The 20,489-nt window shown below is 41.5% G+C and overlaps 2 protein-coding genes across 2 annotated transcripts in view; one reads left to right on the forward strand and one right to left on the reverse strand.

Moving 5' to 3' along the window:
* Window positions 1-20,489, reverse strand: part of EGFR (epidermal growth factor receptor) — a 1,326,436-nt gene that overhangs the window by 1,079,301 nt on the left and 226,646 nt on the right. The gene's annotated exons all lie outside the window — the stretch shown is intronic.
* Window positions 1-20,489, forward strand: part of VOPP1 (VOPP1 WW domain binding protein) — a 65,603-nt gene that overhangs the window by 42,259 nt on the left and 2,855 nt on the right. Inside the window, exons 2-4 of the mRNA XM_050330482.1 lie at window positions 2,187-2,245; window positions 15,042-15,119; window positions 17,138-17,274. Of these exons, the coding sequence (XP_050186439.1) occupies window positions 2,187-2,245; window positions 15,042-15,119; window positions 17,138-17,274 (274 nt within the window). The remainder of the gene's footprint in view (window positions 1-2,186; window positions 2,246-15,041; window positions 15,120-17,137; window positions 17,275-20,489) is intronic.

Here is a 20,489-nt window from a genome sequence, read left to right on the forward strand (position 1 = left end):
ACATTTCTTAGGACAGTAATAAAGGTATTGGCTGTCTGAAAAGGAGAATTGTTTAGAGGCAGAAACAGAAGTCCTATAACTTGGGAGATGTTGGAAGGAGGAATCTTTCCAACTCGTTTTAGAACTTGTAAAGGAGATTAAAATATGGGGAAGACTGCTGAATATAAATGTCTGCTTTACACTTGTAAAGGGTATGCAGGCTCCAAGTGCTCAGAAACATTGCTGGGAAAACATCAATTAAAATGCTTGAGACTGACAAAGGCTTTAAAGCTGTTGAGGTAAATGGTGACTCATATTGGCTGAGAAGCAGGAAGGAAAAACACTTAATGGCCTACACCCCAAGCTGTACTCTGGAAAGAGGCTTCCCAAGGGGTAGACCTGCAGGCACTGGGATTTAGCCAATTCCTAATTCCAGATCTGCGGCCTTCAGAGGTGAAGAGCCAAAGTATTTTTCAGTGATTCAGCAGCATGCCTGCTGGGCTTACAATGCATGTATGTTTGCAGGGTGTTATAGAGAGAAACTTGACATATTTCTAATTTTAGAGTAAGAGAAAACAGCCATCTGGTGAAAATATTTGGAAGGAAGGGTTAAAAATTTGGAAACTTTGAAGTGGGAACAGTGGAGGAGGGGGAAATAGGGCAAATGCAGAGATGGATCTTTGAACACCACTTACTCCAGGAGAAACTATGGAGCCCTCCTGAATATACTGCCTGGACTGTGACATCAGTTTGAGAGGGGAACAAGGCTTCTGCTGTGCTTATCCTGAGGAAAAAACTCTGGTCCTTTCCGAAGAAGCTACAGCTCGTTCTTCTCAAAGACTGGTGTGAAGCTGTTTATTAATGGAAAAAGACCTGATCATATGCATCAAAAGCATCTTCCCCTCTTCCTCCTCCCACTTATTTTCTGTACCACTCTTAACAATTTAATCCATAGCAGTTTGTCTTCATGGCTTGTAATTGATCTGTCTGCGATTTAGCTCATCAGATGCTCATTAAAGAGCTTGCGGCCTTTCTTATTCATGAGGAGTGAGAGTCAGGGATCTAAAAACACTTTGTCTTTGTCTTAACTGCATTCATTTAGTATTCTGGAATTCAGGGAAGCTAATAAACTAATACGAGCTATTATTTAAAGGTGAGCTGCCAAGTGACCGTGAAGGATGATCCAAGCACCGCCAGTGTGCTGAGCACTCTCCAACAGCGGGTGTCAGGTGGGAGCAGCAGAGGGAAATCGTTGCTAAAACCTCAGCAAGATATTCCTCACTGCTCTGTGGTGGGTGTCCCACAACACGCTGCCCACGTGTGATTGGGGAACGCAACTTAACAGTGGAGCTCCTGCAGCTATGTCTGCAATAAAGATGGCATTTCATGCTAGGGATGCCAGCAAGATGCACAGAAATATTTTGTACTTGGTGGAGCTTGTGCTTGACGTCTGGTTTTCTTTATTAAGTGCTGCTATTGTTCCGAGCTGCCGTCTGTACTCTGGCAGTGCCCGTAACGATGTGTGCTTCCCACGTTGCCGGCACACACATGCTGAGAAAACGCCTGTCGCCATCCTTTAACAAGGATACACTGACAATCCGCAAAAGAGAACAATACCCTTGGGCTGCAGAATGCAGTTTCCCCAGTACTTTAATGAACACTTGAGATATTTCTAGGCTGTAGGAAGAGGAGGTGGGATAGATGGTTCTCCGTTCTGTTCCTTTCTGAGCCTGGCTCTGCATGCCAGACTCTTTCAAAAAGATGAATAATTCCCTACAATTATTGTATTTACTGTGTAGTTGTAGGTATAGTGTCATCAAACTGCTTATGCCTTGAAGGTCTCTTAAGTGACTGTAATCACAAGTGGGCTTTTATGTTGTCTGTGGTCTTTTAAGGCAGGGAGCATATGCAGCTGGATCCTGTGCCTGTGCCGAATGTACTGACTTTGTTCTTCGTGAACCGTGGGAAGCTGTGGGGCCCCCCAGACAAAGCCCTGCATGAGGGGACTGAACCCTGGCAGGACACCCTGCCATTTACATGAACTGACTTCCCAGCCGCTCTGTGTATCAGGATAGGGAAAGCTTTGGGAATATAAACCCTTCCGAACTGCTCGGAGTCACAGTATTTATAAATACTCTAAGCTTGTGTTTATAATTGTACAATATTCTACGCAAATACTAATACCATATTTTTTTCTTTCTTTGTAGTGTACAGAGGCCAAAAAGCATTGCTGGTACTTTGAAGGATTATATCCTACATATTATATGTAAGTAGTCATCACTTTTCTTGTTCAAGAGAGAATTAGATTCTGCAGGCTCTTAGACTGTTGTTCTTTCACTAATTTTACTTTTTCCATAACTTCTTTGAGACTTCTATAATAAAAATGAAGGTGCAATAAACTTTCATTTCCCTCCTTCTCTGTGACCCATCTCTTTCCCTTTCTCCTTATTAAAAGGAGTGTACAGACTCATTTTGCCTCATACCCCAGGTGACCTTTCCAATTGAAAACAAAACTCACATCCTTAAACGGCTCTTATTTCAGAACATTGAAAGGAAACATAAGTAGAGTTGTGTGAGGACAGTTCTCCCTTTGTTATGAGCAAGGGCAGGTAATCAGACAGTATACCAAGAGTGCTTTGAAAGTAACTTTGTTTCTCTGCTAATACTGTTGTTTAATTTAGGGAGTAGAGATGATTTGTTATCTGTGGCATAACTGTCCTTTTGATGAGTGGCATCTACATTCACATAAGGCTTGGTTGTGAACCAAATGTAAATGACCTGTGGGTGTATGATTGAGGATCTCTCTAAACTGCAGTTTTCTGTTTCACATTACCCACAACAGGACAAAAAAGTGGGGGAAATATGTGGGTGGGAGGTTCGTTCCAGTTGGATTTGGGGGCAGAAAGGAGATAAATGTAGTAAACTTTGTCCCCAGGTTGTGTAACTTTATAATTGCAAACACTTGTAAACATAGATTTCAAAAAATAAAAACAAAGTGGGGTGGAAGACTAGGTAGCAGCACTAGGTTATCTGTTCCCTGAGCAAGCTCTTCCCTGCTGAAGGATTGGAAAATACTGTAATCCTTATGCTACTGAAGAACTTTCCTCCCTTTTCTTCTCCACCTCCACTTCATCTGCCAGAAGCAGGAGAGAAATGCTAGAGACAAAATGCAGTGAGGAAGCCAGGCCAGAAACAAAGCTCACTGAAAGAATGAAACACTGGATGACTTAATCATCCATGATCCTGGATATTAACTGCTTAGGAAGTTTTTGTGCCTGGAACTCACTGTATTGTTTTCAGGTGACAGAAATGTTGAGAATTACTCATAAATGGTTGGTTAGAACAGATGGGGGAATTTAAATAAGAGAATTTTCTTTGCATGCTAATAACAACAGGACTTGTGGTTCCACCTACATTTTATTTTGTTTTGCTTCAGTGTGAGAAAGAAGCTGGGATGTTATGAAATGATGAAAATTCCACTGTACCTTAACATTCAGGAGTGTGTTATTCATTGTCACCTTGGTGTTCTGCTTATATTTCTGCCCACATGCTTTCATAGCCAGTGTTTTTCTCCCTTGGCAATGCTTGGATATTGGGTGTTAGTTCAGACCCTTTGTGCCCCAGGTAAATACGTACAGAGTCCTGCAAAAGGAAGGGGTTCACAGAAAGTCCTGTTGTATATTGGCAATGTCAGGTCAATCAGAAGACTGTTACTAGTTCTCGTGTGGTTTTGGTAGTTACTGCAGCACAATGTTATCTGAATCATTGCATAAAAGTGGTGTGATTTCCAGTCTCCTGAACAGTGTAAGTAAATGGAAAAAGGAAGGGGGTGGGATGTGTGTGCTCAGTGAATGTTTAGATGGTGATGAGTGTCACAAAGAAACACTAAGGAAGGACAAAAAGCTGAGAGGATAGATAATGTATGACAAGTGAAGGAATTTGGAAAGGAGGGGAGAGAGGGTATTTGAGGACATGGGAGCCCAGTAGGTTTAAAGGGGGCATGATCAAAACAGTAGGAAGGTCATTTAGATCTTCAGGGTTTCCTACGTTGTTACTTATGCAATTTCAGTTTCTATTGTCTAGGATCCCCAGCTGCTTCCTACCTGTACTGTCTTTTCACATCTGTATGGTGGAGGAGAGGGACAACACCAATCTCAGTATCTTAGGGTGAAGTCCCATTGCTTCAGCACTTGTTTGACCCTTCACTGAGTTAATTCAATTTGCTAATCCCACAGAAAGTTGCTCATTTTAGCACATTCGAGTCAGTGTTGAATCAGCATGGTACAGTTTTTGGCAAACACTGGTGAAATGGGAGGAAGGGAGTATTCTGCATATTATGGGGGAGGAGGCATGAATAGCTTCGTCTCCATTAGCATATGGTTATATGTTAAATCTTCTGAAGGCATAATATGTAACTTTATCCTGAGAGTGCCTCCTCTGTGCAAATCTAGATCTGGGATGTGCTGTAGTGAAACGGGTTTTATTTTTTCTTACAATTTCTGTAGCAACAGTCCATAAGAAGCAGATATATTTAGTTAAATGGTTTTGCACTAGATTCCATTCCTTTCTGTCACTAGTTTTCTGATAGAACATTTTTTTCTACCCAGTTAACATATGTAGTCTTTCCTTTGGTCTTGAGACTATTTTTGAAGACTTATGAAACCCAGCAGCCCTTTTTAATAATTTCCCTGTGATTTCAGTCCCATGCTGGCACTATGTAAGACCTCTCATGAAGGCAGTTTGTATCATAATGGAAAAGTTGGCATGTGAGCTCAGAAATGCCAAATCCTCTGTCTATTCACAGATGTAGTGTGGAGTGCTGGCACTGAGGTGTCCCTGGACTGGCATGTCTACATGCCCTATTAATTCCTGGTAGGCACATCCTCCCAGAAGGTGCCTCTCTTTAAATTACCCAGAATAATAGAAGTACAGTGGATCATCACATAAAATGGTGGTTTGCTTTTATCAGAAATTTAAAGGCAAGATAGCTGAGTTAATCTTTCCTGTAAAGGCTCTGCTTCAGCCATCCAAAGACAGAGATAAGAATGTGTCTGCTAAGCAAGAGGAACATGGGATAAGAAATCAGTGTGCCAAAATAAGTGTTCTGGAAATTCAGCTAGATTTGGGGGTGGGGGGGGATAAAAGTTGCAGTGATATGACTGTTCTTTCAGAGCTTAAGTTAGTTTCTTAGGTTGCGCTTTTCTTTTTTTGTTGTTTTTTATTCAATCTGTCTTCCAGTGTAGTTATTTAAAAAAGAAAAATCTGTTAGAGATGTTGCTCAAAACTTTCTTAAAACATGTTGGTTGTTATTTCTGTCTTAACAGGTAGGGCAGTGGTTGAAGATCTGTTACAGAGCTGATGCATCTTTCTGTCCAAATATTTAATAGTATTAGTACCTTTTAAAAATTATTTTTCAACAGGACATAATTGTTCTATCCTTCATATATCATCAGTAAGCCTTAGTGTAACTCAAACATGCTTCTTCCAAATAGAATTCAATTTCTTAAGGGTAGACTGAGGATTTGATAGTTTTCCAAACTTTTTCCCTGTCCTGCGTGAATAAGACACAAGTTATTCAGAACCAGAAATGAACATGGAAAGCTTACTAGGAATCTGAGAGTCATAAATTAGTCTTATTCTGTTAATACAGAGAATTTCCAAGACTGCTTGTAACTTACTTCACTAACCAAAGTAACCATTTCTCCATGTCATAGTTGCCCAAATTACAAGATATTGTTGCCAGTTAGATACTTTTCTCCTGCTTCAGCAAAATGTTTATTTATATGGCCTGGAAAAATAAGTAAACAAATATAAATAGGAGAAAGGAATTAGCCACTGGAGTCTAATTCTTATCCTTTGGAAAAGCAGGGTTATCCGAGTTATTCCTGACTTTGCTTAAAGAATTAATCATACATCTCCTTGTGTGGATGCAGAGAAAGCAATTCAGACTTGAAGCTGCCTCATGAGACTCGACTGTGATGCTCTACAAGGACCCTCATCCTACTCTCACTTAAGTAAGCCATCTCAGCCTTGTTCTGTATGTGTTGATGGCTGGCAGAAGGTCAAGGTACTTCTCTTTCATGGCAATAATCTGAATAGTAACATAGTGAGTGCATTAGATTGCAAACCCACCTCTTCTGTATGCAGATACCGGCAGCACTTAAGATACTCCAGATATTTTTGCCAATTCTTAACTGAGAATGAATAGGAGAGGGAAGGCTGCCTTACATTTTGCTGATGAGGAGTAGTTTGACTAGAAAGATTGTGAATGTCCCTCTCTTTGCAGGGTGAAGTATGTTCCCTGGTATGAGTGATCAATTCCACAGGTCTTTTCTGTTTATTTTTCCTTCAACTGAGTCAGAATCATCGGGATATTCTGAGTTGGAAGGAACCCACAAGGATCATCAAGTCCAACTCCTAAGTGAATGCCAGTTGTTAGCTGCCATCACGTCGGAGCTTTTAATGAGGAGATGAATTCCAGATGCTAGATCCTGTGTGTTTCTAATCCTCTCCTTGCCAGCCTTTATGGCATGTTTATAAGGCAGCACAAATGTTTTTGAGTATGAGCGATGAGCGTGTGTACACAGCAATAGGAATATCATGGCTGATGTCACTGGGTCAGTGAAGTAGTCACCCACAGGGTGATTGGCTTAAGAGTTTTGATATTACTCGGTGTTGAGTTAACATTTCAGCTCATCCTGTTGGATTATTGTGTATTACACTTTTAGAAAATGTGATATTCTAAGAGAAGTAGTGAGGAAAACAGATTAGAAGATTAGGAAACAGAATAACTTGAGTGGGAAGGTTCTCAGGAGACACTGAGTCCAACAACCTGCTCAGTAATGGGTCAGCCATGAGGTCAGACTAGGTGGCTCAGGACTGTTAACTATTTAGGTCTTGAGAAAACTCCAAGGAAGAAGATGGCATGACCTCTCTGTGCAATGTGCTCTGCTGCCTAGCTGCCCTCATGGTGAATAAGTTTCTTCACATACCTAGTCTGAATGAGCCCAAGTCCCTCACTCTCTCCTCACAGGGCAAATAACCACAGCCCCTGTCTGTCTTGGTGGCCTTTTACTGAGCTTATTCCAGTTTTATTCTTTTTACTGGGGATACCAAAACACAATGTGGTAGTTTAGATATGGTCCAACAAGTGCTCAGCAAAAGATAATAGTTACTTCCCTTGATCCACTGGCTAGGCTTCTGTTGACACAGCCCAGGGTGCTGGCTCACGGTGCACTGCTGGCTCATGTTGACTTGCTGTCTACCATGACCCCTGGTGCCTTTTCAGCAGAGCTGCTCCACAGCTAGCAAGATGTTTTCTTCCCACAGGAAAGACTTTTCATTTCTTCTTGTTCAATTTCGTGAGGTTCCTGTAAGGCCATTCTTCCAACCAGTCTAGACTTTGGTAGCCCTGCTCTTGTGCTCTCTGAGCCTTACCATCCAGCCAAGGGCTCTTTGTTTGGTCTCTTTAACCCATTTAGCCTTTCACCTGTCCAGACTGTAAGGTCTAAACTTGAGTACAGGAATATTGAGGGAGACAGTATGGAAAGCCTTTCTGACATTGAGGTAAATGACATTTACTGCTCTCTGACTTGTCCACAGGTACCATCCACTGCAAGTGTAGTGGTAGAAGCTCTTCTTGCTGGACTTGGTGTCCCTTGCAGCTGACAGCTGTAAGTGAGGTTCAGCTTTCCTAACATCACACCTACTTTTATGTGTGATGATTGCTAAATGCCTCCTTGGTAGCCTGTACCTGACCCACCTCCTGAATACTGACTTTTTGTGTTGGAGCTTAGCTATGGGTTACTTGTCTAAGTATGTTTTGACTTCTCAAAGGTGTGCTACCCTGTGAAAGACCTCCAGGAAGAAACACTTCTCTTGAAGAAAGTGTTAACCATTACTGTTGGTAATTATATGAAGAACAGAATGAACACAGGGGAATGCCATCTTGTAATGTCTAATTCTTATCTGAAGGAGGACCTGAATTAATGTTGAAAACATGTGAAGGTGAAAGTGCTGTATTTTTAGGCTAATATGTTTCTGCCATATAAATTAGTTTACTGCATACAGCAGACAACTGTACAGCACATGTACACATTTATGTTGATTAAATCTGTTTAATTTTTCATTTAGAAATAGTATAATAACATTAATGTAGACCTCAAAAATGAATGCTTGCTAGTATTCATGTTTAAAGCATGTTCCTACCCTGCATGGGAGGAGTCAATTATTTTTCTTATTGTAGACAATACTGAATATATTCTGTTTGTGGTTTTTCATGATTTTTGAACTAAATTTCTTGTACTTTTTCACGTACCTCTCTTAACTTTGCAGGTTAAGTTTTGTTGTATTTATCACACCGTCATATTCATCTGGGTTTTGAATGCAAGCCCTTATGTTCTTGGTGGTTAGTCCATGATAATAACTCTGTGCATTATCAGGAACCTGAAAGTATTCCAGATAAAAGCATTAAAAAAGTGATTTTTCTCTTGCTGTTACTCAAATAGCTTAGAGGGCACTTCTTCTATCAATGTGTGTAGAAGGGGCTGGGAACTCCTTGCACCCTCCCAAACTATAGACACCAGTGTGTTGCATGATGGTAGCTACTTTCTGTGCTCCACATCCTGTTATGTTTACTGCTTTTAATTAAGTTGGCTTTCCTGATGTCACACTTCGCTTTCCTATTGCAATTACAGCTGCATGAAGTGTCAGCAGGTGTGTGCTTAGGGCAGTAACATAGCTGCTGATTTATTCTTCCATTTGATTTGAAGCCAGAGTGGAGGAGAGAGAGGGGAGGCAGTGTAATAGTTCTGCACACTTCCAGGCGCCTTGAATGCCTGGCACTGTACAGGAATGGAGACCTGGATTCAGGCCAGGGCCTCCAATTTAGCAGCAAGCAGCCACAGGGAAGGCCTGTTTGCATATGTAGTTCAATGCAAGAACTAAGTGCACAGTTTGTATGGAGAAGGAAGACAGCAGTAATTATCAGACCATCTGTATAAAAAGGCAGCAGAAACCCACCACCATTGCTCAGTCCTGTGTGGCCTTAAACAATAATAATACAAAACATCACAACTATCTTCAGCAGTCAGTGCCCTTAAGGTGGACTATTCCTTGCTTCAAATAAGGGACTAGATTCCCCTTGATGTTGATGCAGTTGTTGAGGTTGTAGTCCTGACTGCTGCAATCACCCAGCAGCTAGATGCCTTGCCATGCACTTGAATTTCCTTCAGTGGATCAGCTGTCTAAAGCACAATCTGGGGAGAATTAGGCTACCAAATTAACACCCATCTCAACTTGCTAGGAGCGAGTCCTGGGAAGGTGAGGGGAATTTAATATCACAGCCTTCACAGGCCATCAGGCAGATGACCGAGCTAATTTGAGATTTAAAGCTATGAATGATTTTGGAGTTGGGGGCTGATGAGGCATAGGCAGCTTATTCTGAGAAAGGTAAAGAAAAAGAGGGCAGTCTCTGTCATCTAGTCGAGTACTCCTGTGAGATCAGACCCTCCTCTGGCTGAGGTGGAATAGAGAACCCAATCCCATCCCCTTCTCATTTCCAGAGGATGCGATAACCACAGTTTTGACTTATCATGAGTGAGCCTCAGTTTTTCCCGTGGAGGCTCTTTGAAGTACTCAGCAGATCATTATTTCTTCCGTGTCCCAGGCAAGAACCCTAATGAGAGGGTGAGAATGAATTTCTTCTGGCTTCCTGTCAGTGGGATGGGAAGGTTTGTACCTGGTTTCACAGCAGGTGAACAGCATCAAGGTGCATCTGACACCAAAGTCATCGTGAACGTTTCTAAGCCTTTCAAGATAGGGAGGCCCTGAATTAAAGTAGTGGTTTGATGAAGAAAAGAAAAGGTTTACTCTGCATTAGTATCTTAAACTGAGGCAGACAGCAAATTCCTGGATACCAATTGCCCCCTGCCAGCAAACTGCTTATGATTTCCCAAAGCAGGGGTGAGATGCAGTAGGACTGCTCGCCCACTGGGAGCAGCTCAAGATATGAGGGACTAATTGTCTGTTTAATAAGGGGACCGATGATTAATTAGAAGTCCTTGTTCCTGTTGATATGAGAAATTTACAATTCCACCTCCAGAAAATTCAAACTTGTCATACACATTATCTGTGGCTTACTTTTGTGAGAGCCTTAAACCATGCTGTTTCTTCGAGTTGTTCTATGAAAGAAAAGCCTGCAGCCTACGCTGAAAAATGGCTAATTACAGTTCTGTATACCAGTGGGTAAAACCCAAACCGCAGAAATTCTTACTAGGTTCTGCCGCAAGGGGAGCAGAAAAAATTTCTAGGTGGATATGTGCTGGCCAGAAAGCCATGTGGTGAGGCTTGCTGCCTTTACAGACAACAAACTCCTCTGTAGGGTGGCTTTCCTCTTGGGGTCTGAGAGGAGAGGGCTGGGGTTATGGCAAGCTGTTGGGTAGCAGCAGACTGTGGGAAGGGTTGGTTTGATGGGAGCAGCTGAGCAAATACTTCTCATCCCATCAGAAGTGGGGGAGGATTTGCCATGTTCTGCTGAATTCTCACACAGGGACAGTGTTTATAGGCTCTTCAGCTAAAGAGTAATTGAGAAATAAGCCCTTTTCCAGGTGTTTCCTGCTCTTGTTTTTCACTTCTGTGTGAAGGATGCGAGTCAAGTATCTTGCCTCACTGGAGATTTTAATTGTGTCAAAGCAGACAGGACTCTAACCTGAACAAATATTGTTTCTGTTGCATCTATTCTCTAGAAAAAAAATTACCTGACAGACGTTTTCCTCCTTTTTGCCTTACATTTTCTTAAGTAGTTAAGGGCTGGATCATTTATCAAGTATCTGTATAACTATATCTCTAGTGCTCTCCTGGGTATCAGCAGCAGTGTTTTTACTCTCTAGTACAGATGTGCCACTGAGGTCACAGTTGCATTCATCTCTGAAGCAGTTATATTTATTATGATCTATTTATCCATTCACCAGAATCAGACCTACATTTTACAAGGCACTGTTCTTGCATGCGCTGAAATCACCTTTGCTATGTATAAGAGAAGAAACACTTTTGGGTGCTGAGAACCTGTAACTGCAGGTGACTGTGGTGGAGTCCTGTCTCTGCTGAAAATTAGGCCGTGTACATGCCAGGGAGACACAACCAATTCTAAGACCAAGGCTGGAAAGTAGATGTTGCCTGTCACTCTGCTCCACCAGTCAAGGGCCTTGCTTGCCTTACTGCTCCTCAAGTGCTTAAGTGAATGCTAGTGGAAGAATGTGGCCTTTGTGTTGCAACATCTTTCTGGAAGGAGGTTAAACCATTTTGGGACTCAGAAATAGTTGCTTAGGTGGGACTTCTGAGCGCAGAGTTGGACTCTGTTTTGATTTCCATTTTCAGTGGGCACATGTAGCAAAATGAGTTCTTTGGGACAACCTCTCTGGGGTGCTTGTAGCATTAAGCTCTTCTACAAGTCGTTAGACATGAAGATACATTCCTTTCACTCTACTGAATTATGAAAAGATGTACCTTCTAAATCATATATCACGTTGCAGAGAGTTTCCACAAGAGAAGACCGTAGGCTTGGTGAAGTTGTAGATTAGTAGAACAACTAATGGATTATGTCTTATTCTATGTCATGGGTTAACTTTTGATCAATGAAACAAGCATTACCCTAGAGAAATGCAGTTCTTGGGATCGTGATGTATGAAAGAGGGAAATTGGCTTTAGAAAAGTCTCATGTAGGAGATGAGCTCGGGCCAGTTTGGGTAGATAGTGAGGTTCTTCAACTGACATTGGGCACAACAGTCCTCTGTAAAGCCGAACCAAAACACAAGTGTAATTTAAAGAAAAGGTATACCAATTCAAATAATATTTGTGTGCTTAATCTTGCGTTTTTTGTTTTGGTTTGGTTTGATTTTTTGGTTTTCTTTTAATGAATCAGGATCTTAATTTTGCTGAGACTTGCTGTCAGGCAGTAAGAGATAGTACATCAAACAGTGATTATACTTAAGCTTGTACGTTACTCCATTAATAAACTGATTTTATTGTTGTTTTTTGCCTGCTAATAAATCTGGCTTTTGTAAGTAAGTAAGTTAATTGTTGTGTAATTTGAATCGATATTCTCAGAAGCTGTATTGTATTTTCATAGCGCATTAAATCAAGAACAAGAGATCAACAGAGCTTTTAGCCTGATGGCAGTGTCAGCAAATGGACTGTTAGTTCTTCCAGGCTTTTTTGGTGCTGCGATCAGGTGGTGGGGAATACAAACAGCAGGTTATCATGGCATTGTCCTTGATTCTGGGTTCCTATACCTGGCTACATGTGTCCATTCTCACAGGCACACAAAATAAAGCCCCTGTGTGGCTTTATGGGTGAAAAGTGAAGAAGAAGTTCCTAGTGTCAGATCCCAAAGGGATTTGCCTCTGAGTGGTAATACAGGTTTACCTTCATAGATCCACCCAGCAAGTACAGTGCTTAACCTTGGATGAGTTGGCTCAGAAATTGGATTATCGGGAATTGGAGCTTTTCTAAATACAGGAACATTGAGAGACTCCTCTGTCCTTTACATCATTGTTTTCAACCATTTGGAAGTGCAGTCATCTGTGTGGAAGACAAAACTTCTTTTTGATGGCTTGTTTGTTTGCCAGTCAGTGGTCTCAGGAGCTTCATAGACATTCAGCAGTGTAGCCTTTCTGACTTCCATCTGGTACTTTAGCCCTCTCTTGCAGGAGTAAAAGCTAAGCCTTTGAGACTTTTAAAATGGTGCTGATCTCATAAGCCCAGATAATTTAAAGATTAATAATAAAAAGTAAATTCAGGTACTATACTTCTCATACAGATGCTCCTTTAATTTTGGTGGTTTAAATGACCGTAATTATACATTTTAAAAAGTATAATACATTTTAAAATGTATAATATCTTCTGGTTCTTGAGAAAACAGATGCAAAATAAGCAATGCAAGGGTTGGGCATAGGAGAGGTGTATGTGCAGCTTCCATGCCCTCTCTGTTTTAGTTTAAATTTTATTACAAGTTAAGCTCTTGGGGCTCTGGGAAATGGTGCATCCACTCCTCATCCTGTGTATGTTCAGGTGTAGGTGTCTGAACTGACAGAGCCAGTGTGTGGAGGCAGAGGTGAAGACAGCTCACACCCTTAAAATCCTTCCCCCTCAAGAAGGGCTTCTAGATTTATGGGTTCTGTTTCTTCTCTGCTTTTCTGGCCTAACAAAGTCCTTGGTGTGCAGCATCAGCCAAGGGGGCAGGTTCCCATCAACGTGGCTGAAGTTGCTCCAACCAAAAGCATGTTGAAGAGCAGAAGGGTCATGGTAGACCACTGGTTTAACAGAAGGCAGCAGCTTCCAGCCCATTTTTTAAGGGACCTGAATCTGTCCATGAATTTAATATGTCTTGTAATCTCCAGGTGGGTTGATCCACTGTGGGAGAATGGAGGGATGCTTAATTTCTTGGTCCCGATAGGACTGAAGTTGATGCTGACTTGCTAAGCCTTGTTAGTAGTTTTGTGAGATCTGGTAGCTTGGAGTATGAGCAGTTGTTAGGATCCTGGCAAGCTTTAAAGAAGGAAAGTCAGAGATGGGTCGCTTTCAGGTTCAGTGACAGCAAAGTGTGTGTTTTCTCTTTTGATATGAGCAACTTCCTTTGCCTGAGTCTCAGATAGGATGCCTGAGTCTATTAATGAACCTTGCCATAGTGATCATGTCAGAGCATCCAGCTTGCTTAAATAAATCCTACTTATTTGTCATCAGAAGAGTATGCAACTGTTTTCACTTGCAAAACAGCTGATTATCTATCCATAGAGCATCCTCCCCTGGCCCCAGTTAGAGGCTGAAGCCTATGTGACAATGCATTTTGTGAGTGAAGGCTTGTTAATTGAGCATGTAAATGTGTAATTGACTGTACAATTATTCAATTGAAGATTTTTAGTTTGCATACAAATATGAGAGCACAGTCATGCAGTTGAGCAGATTTTTTTTTTAAGCAGATCAGATGCTGAAATAAATACTTGCATTAAGCAAACAGATGTGAACACCCTTACAAAGATCAATGCAGCTGTGGTCACTTCCTCTTTTCTTTTGGTATGTGGATATGCTAATCTGCATATTTTCATCAGAGTCTGACACCATAGTTTCTGTGTTACCTTAGTCCTTTTCCCTATGGTGTGGGAAATGGCAATTACTATAGAAATTGTTCAGAGGTTGCTGTTAATGTATGTTCTGGCTTTAAGTAAAATGGTACCTTGTGCTTCCAGTTGTTGATGTCATAATACCTTTAAAAACGGTTCTATTTCGTAAGAAATATTAATTTGAAATGCTGGGGGTTTTAGAGGAAAGCCTACATTAGTAATGGGAGTTGTTGGCAGTTGCAGTCCAGGGCAACTTCTGAGAAGAAAAAAGGGTGTTAAACTTGCAAATAATGGTACACTTGGTGTTTCTTTGCACTCAGTGGTTTCTGTGCTTGGAAGGTGCTGATTTGCAAAGAATGGGTGATCTTCAGTTTTTTCCTGGCAGTTCTTGTCTGCTGCAGTAAATAAAACCCCAAATGTCTGTTTGAGGTCTCTCATTTCATTTACTGTGAAAGAAAACACAGTAATACTGATTTTCTTTGTGACATGTCTTTTTTTATATAGAACTGAACACTGTATTCAGTCTTTTTGAGGTGATTTCAGATTTGGTATATAGAAAGGTAGTCTCAATAACAGTAAAAAATGTCCTGAATAGTGAGAGAGCTGTGCCACACATGTGATTGACAGCTTTATCCAGCCAAAGGGAATCTGTTCTTATTCATAGGCCCAGAGAATGGTTTGAGTTGGAAGAGACCTCTAAAGATCATCTAGTCCAACTCTCCTACCTGCCCCTCTAGTGGCAGGAGACCTTCCACTAGACCAGTATGCTGAAAGCCCCATCCAACCTGGCCTTGAACACTTCTGGGAGGCTTTGCCTCCATCGGCTCGTGGCAGTGTCATAAATAATGCTTTGGTCAGGGGTGTGAATGGTCAGGGTTGGGAATGCCATTTTAAGCTGAGTGACGACCACTCCTCTCATGCCCCTGTCTCTTTATTTCTCTGCAGATGTCGCTCCTATGAGGATTGCTGTGGTTCAAGATGCTGTGTAAGAGCTCTCTCTATCCAGCGACTATGGTATTTTTGGTAAGTCAGGGCATTTGGGAATTTTATGTTTGTTCTCGTCTTGTTTGTTGGACTTAAATCAGGGTATTGCCAGCCCTGGCACTTTAAAGTACAGTAGTACAAGTATGAAGTAAAGTATATGTGTACATAGAAATGCAATGATTTTGGGTTTTTGCTTATAAAATTCTCTTGATGTAGTGAGAAAACACTGGAAAAGGTTACTCGTGTCAGGTTGACCTTTCCTGCTTCTGCATCCTGTGGGTTTGTACAGGCGGTGGTCCCATTTTTATTCAAAATTGCTGAATTCTTTATGTCTGTCCTAGCTACTACCAAGCAGCAGCATTCATCTGGTTTTGTTGGGCACTCAGTTTTAAAGGAGGATTGTATGAGGAGGATTGTGCTTTTAGGCAGGGTTTAATATATTCTTGCCAGCTGAATTGAGGCTTCAATTAAAAAGGAAGGGAAGTACATTTATGACTATGAGGATTTTACTGGAGATGACAGCAAGGGAAAAGAAGGCAGAAAGATTTGAGCTTGTGAAACCAGCAGCTCAGTAATCTGGATAAAGCTTAAACTAATCACTGTTATATGCATAATGAAAAAATAAGGTAAAGTCCTTTTGGAGTGGAATTTAAGAAAGCACCTGAATAAAACCTCCTCATTGTCTCATTGCAGTAGAGAGAAAGCAAATAGTCTCCTAGAAAACCTGATTTCAGGCATTTTTATGTAGAATTTTAAGTCTGATTAAAAAAATAAAAGCCTTAAAAATTGAAACAAATAAACACTGCAAACCAAAAGCCTGATATATACTTTAATACAGAGATTTCCCAAAGCTGACTGTAGGATTTCAGTGTACAATCCTTACTGATGTAACTGAAGAGCTCTCTGTTTCAATCCCTGGGGTGACGTCGTAAATCTCTGTTTTTTCTGTTAAGAACAAATCCTTTGCAGGAGTACTGCCAAAGGGGAATGTATTAATATTGGCTCAGGGAAACAGGACCTCCTTCTGCTCTCATTTCTAATGTAGAAACAAGAACAGAGTTTGACCCTTTGCGTGAAATTACTCTTGCTGCCATGCTGTGCAATACTGTTCCTCTCAGGCATCCGGGAATTCTCCAGAGGAGATAAGCTTGGTGTGTAGGCTTGCCTCTGGACAACTTCCTTCCCTTCCAAAAAAGCACAATTGTCATTGCCTTCCAGTAAAGGGCCACCAAATGAGAAGACAATTAGAGGCAGAAGAACCATGTGTATTTACAAGAGCTTGCATGAGTCACTGGCATGTCTGATAACTCCTCAAGAAAACACAGTGAAAGCCACTGTCAAAAGAACAAAATCTCATGTGCCCTCACTGCATGTTCCTGCTTCCACAGGGCAAGGGCAAGGGAATGATGAGGTCAGTTTAGTTAGGTCAAAAAAGCAGCTGAGAGGAGGAGAACTGAGGCAAAATCATGTCTTTTTCCTTCAGAATGTAATGACCCATCTAGGAAGCACAGAGCAAAGCTTGTTGAATCAGTGCTGAATGATCCAATCTTCTGGTTTGAGCTTAAATGCCGAGTACCATATTTCTCATGCGAGACAAAATTACACTGTTGGGTAATTTAAGAACATCTAAGAATCTTCTTTTAATGGCAGCTGCAGAATAGTATTCCTCTTTGTCTCCCACGAACCTCCTGACCAGCCTAGATGCTATAAACCTGAGGCCTTGTGTCCAAGATGCACAGTTTGAAACTGTACTGATCTGGAATTTCAGTTCAGCGTCCTGGTGGCAGTTGGTCAGGTATGAACATAAACTTTTGAAAAGGTCAAGGGTGTTTTTGTTTCAGATTTGTGTTTTACTAAAGATGTCCATAATGCATCCATAAGTGCCCCATGAGTGCTGCCTGAAATGACAGACCTGCTCTCAAGAGACATCCTATTTAAGAAACCCTGATAAAAGTCAAAGGCTGATGTAAAGTGTTTTCAGTGAACAGTCTGGGTTTGAGAGCTGCCTGAATGCAGATGGGTTTTGACTTCCCTCTTTTTTTTTTCCCCCCTCCTAGGTTCCTTTTGATGATGGGAGTTTTGTTCTGTTGTGGAGCTGGTTTCTTTATCCGCAGACGGATGTACCCTCCTCCATTAGTAGAAGAACCTACTTTTAATGTGTCTTACACCAGACAACCAGTCAACACTGCATCAGGTCAGAGACTGCTCGTTATACAAGTTTCACTAGTTTCTTACATTTGCCGAGGTATTTTAAAAGGGTGGGCTTTGAGCTTTTGTTTGTTTGGGCTTTGGAAAAGGGGGATTCCGACGAGGGATCACACTGGATTAAACCACACAGCCACCTCCTGCAATGAGTGACATCTTCAGCCTTTCAAACAGCTTTATTCAGCTGCAGTGTACACAAGTGGTTTTGAAACCCAAGATCACAGGACTTTCAGTTCCCTCCTCTTTTGGTTGCTAATGCCTTTACATCTGTGTCCATGCATGGAAGGAGGCTAACAAGGTCCCCCTTTGCAGTGTAGACAGAATGATAGGTATCCAGAATCAGCAGTACCTTGAAGAAAGAGTTTAAATACAGCTGATAACATCCAGCAGAGGCGAAGGAAAGCCTAGTGTTTTCTTCCACAATCTGGCTGTCTTGCAAGTCTTTTTTATTTGCCTTCAATGCTCTGTGCTACAGTTTTTCTCTGGCAAAGTGGTCCTTATCCCATTGTTAGTCTGCTTGCTGTCTCTGGTCAGTACTGGCTGTGAGCATCAGGAGGATCTACCTAGTGAGGGCTCCTCTGACAATACTGCTTTCTAAGTTTGTAAGTTCTTCCCCTCTGTTAAATGATTCCAGTTGGGAGAATCCTGCAAAATGTGACTCACCTGTAAGCAGAAGCTGTTTATGCCTTATTTTAAATGCAGCTCTCTCCAGTTGAAAGACCTTCTACAGTGCTGAGATTTTATCTGAGCACACACTCTGATGCTTTCTTTCTCCCTGCCTCAGCAGGGCTGAACTGAGACATTTTTAACCTCTCTCCACATTGCACAAGCCAGTGCTAAAGTCTGCCAGTGAAAGTACACACACATCCCTATGCAGGCATGCTTGGGACACTGGCACTTTTCCTCCCAGACAGTCATGGAAATAAAACTGAATATTTTGTAATGAGAAGAAGGACCTCTCTGAAAATACGGTGCCTAAAACTTCTCGATCAAAAATCTTCTTCTGAACTATTATATCTCTGCAATACTGTGGCTGCATCAAGGCAGCCTCCTTAGAAAAGTGTCCCTCCCCTCCCCCAGCTTGCCGTTGACTATGAATGTTGTGCAGAAATGCAGCATTTGGGCTCTCACTGCTCCAGTGCCAGCTATTACACATCCTTGTGTAGACTTTGGAAATGCTCTTTCTTTATCCCTAAGCATGAACTCATACTGCATTCCCTCACATTCTCTCATGTCTAAATGGTTAAAAAAGTGTTACAGACACTTTATTCACCCTCCTTCTTTAAATCCTAAGAGGGTTTTTTTTAGGGCTTACATTCTGCATCTGTTTTTCTCCTTGACTGAACAGAGAGTATTTTTGATCTGTGGGGGGAGCCAATCTAACTAAACTGATATTTTTAAGCCTGAAAAATAGCCTTGAGATTATGTGAACAGGGAGTGTCTTTGGCTGGACTGGTAAACACTGGATTTAAATTTAGAGCACAGTTTTACTTTTTCATGACCCTTCATGGAACACAAATTGTGGACAAATATAAAATAAGCACAAGCTCTTCGACCTGCTTATGGCACCTGCTTCCAGGCTGTTGTTACTGTTACTTAAAAGCTTTGAGCTCTGAGCTAACCCCATCTTTTTTTTTTTTTTAATTTCTTTTTAATTTTTTTTTATTTTTAGTTTTTCTACTTATCTAGGAATATTCAACAGTCAAAAGCAATGGGACTTAGTAGACAACCAAGTTCCCATTTTCCACCAGCTACTCTTCCAGGTTTGGTAGCAGTTTACCTCAGCAATTTACTGCTGAGGTCGATGGAGCCCTTTAAAATGTGATTCATTGCCAGTCTCCTTCTTTCTCTGCAATGACAGAAGCAGCATCTTCTGCTGGAAGTGCTTTTTCTCTGGGCCTGATTTGGAAAATAAATTGAACACCTCACCCACAAGAAGCCGTTTGCAGATCTGGTGGTATCCCTCACTTCAGTCCTGGCCTATGTAACCCCAAACTGGCAGTTCAGGTGCTGGCAGTGGTCAGGTCCCTTTATAGTCACTTACCAAGTGCTCTCCCAGCTGAACCCACAAGGATGTTGATATTCAGATATTACTTTCTTCTGCATTTAATGAACTGAAAGATTGGTGTCCACACTTCCCTCCCCCACAGATTCAATAATACACCTAAGTTTTAATGCAAATGGTTATTCTCCTAAAAAGCAAGCTGCAGAAAGCTACCTCAGCCTCTCCAGTTTCCCATAGAGATGGAAATAAGAAATGCAGAGCTGGGCAGGATTTAACTGTCCATTTAATCAAAAATGCTTAAGAAAAAGGCTACAGAAGAGGGTAATAGCCCAAACTTTGGAGAGGTAAGACTCAGCTCCTGGCCTTTGGAGAGGTAAGAGCCCAGCCTGGCTTTCCTGCAGCCATGAACTGATGCTATAGATGGATGCAGAGCAGGGGCTTCTTGTTACTGCAGCAAAGTAGGGAGGCTGCGGAGCAGCTCTCTTCACTCATACAGGCAAAAGGGAAAAATATTGTGCTAGTGTGTTTAAAAATTACTGTGCTAAGAAGGAAATAGCTTCATTCTTGATCTGTGTTCTATCCTCTTTCCTCCTGAATGTCCAAACACAGCTCCTTTGGCAGACACCCCAGGCTCTGGGACAGTTTGTGCCCATGTTCCCTCTCTGATTTAATATTGTAATAATGTGTTTTGGGGTTTGGCATGTAACTCCTTCCTGTAGGAATGCTTAAAGAAGCCTGTATTCCTTCTGTGGCAATACTGAGTCCAAGGTCACGGAAAGGAATTATTGAGGGGAAGATCCCTTACAGGCTGTGTCATTTTAGGAAACACAGACTAGCATCAAAAGAAGAAAACTTGTTGGTCAGACCATGATCTTTTTTTCTCAGTCCATCTTTATTTAAGTAGACAGGGAGAAGGAGAAGAAAACTAATTTACATCTTGAGATAGAGACAGTCTGTGAATTCAATTACATTAGGTCATCTTCACCACCCACCGTGATATCTGAGGAGGGTTACGCACCATCTTTGTTCCTAATGGCAGCAGTCTCTGTTACTCCTCGTGTGTCATAGCCAAGGAATTTTGTGTTTGATCATACATTTCCTTTCCTTGTCCCTGCAGGCTCAGGCATCATTTCCTATATTTAATCTGTGCAAAACAATCTTGTCCCATTGTGTTAGCCAGCCATAACTGGCTTCAACTT

This window comes from Myiozetetes cayanensis, unplaced genomic scaffold (genome assembly GCF_022539395.1).
Source record: "Myiozetetes cayanensis isolate MyiCay16 unplaced genomic scaffold, myiCay2020 scf1, whole genome shotgun sequence".
NCBI lineage: Eukaryota > Metazoa > Chordata > Aves > Passeriformes > Tyrannidae > Myiozetetes > Myiozetetes cayanensis.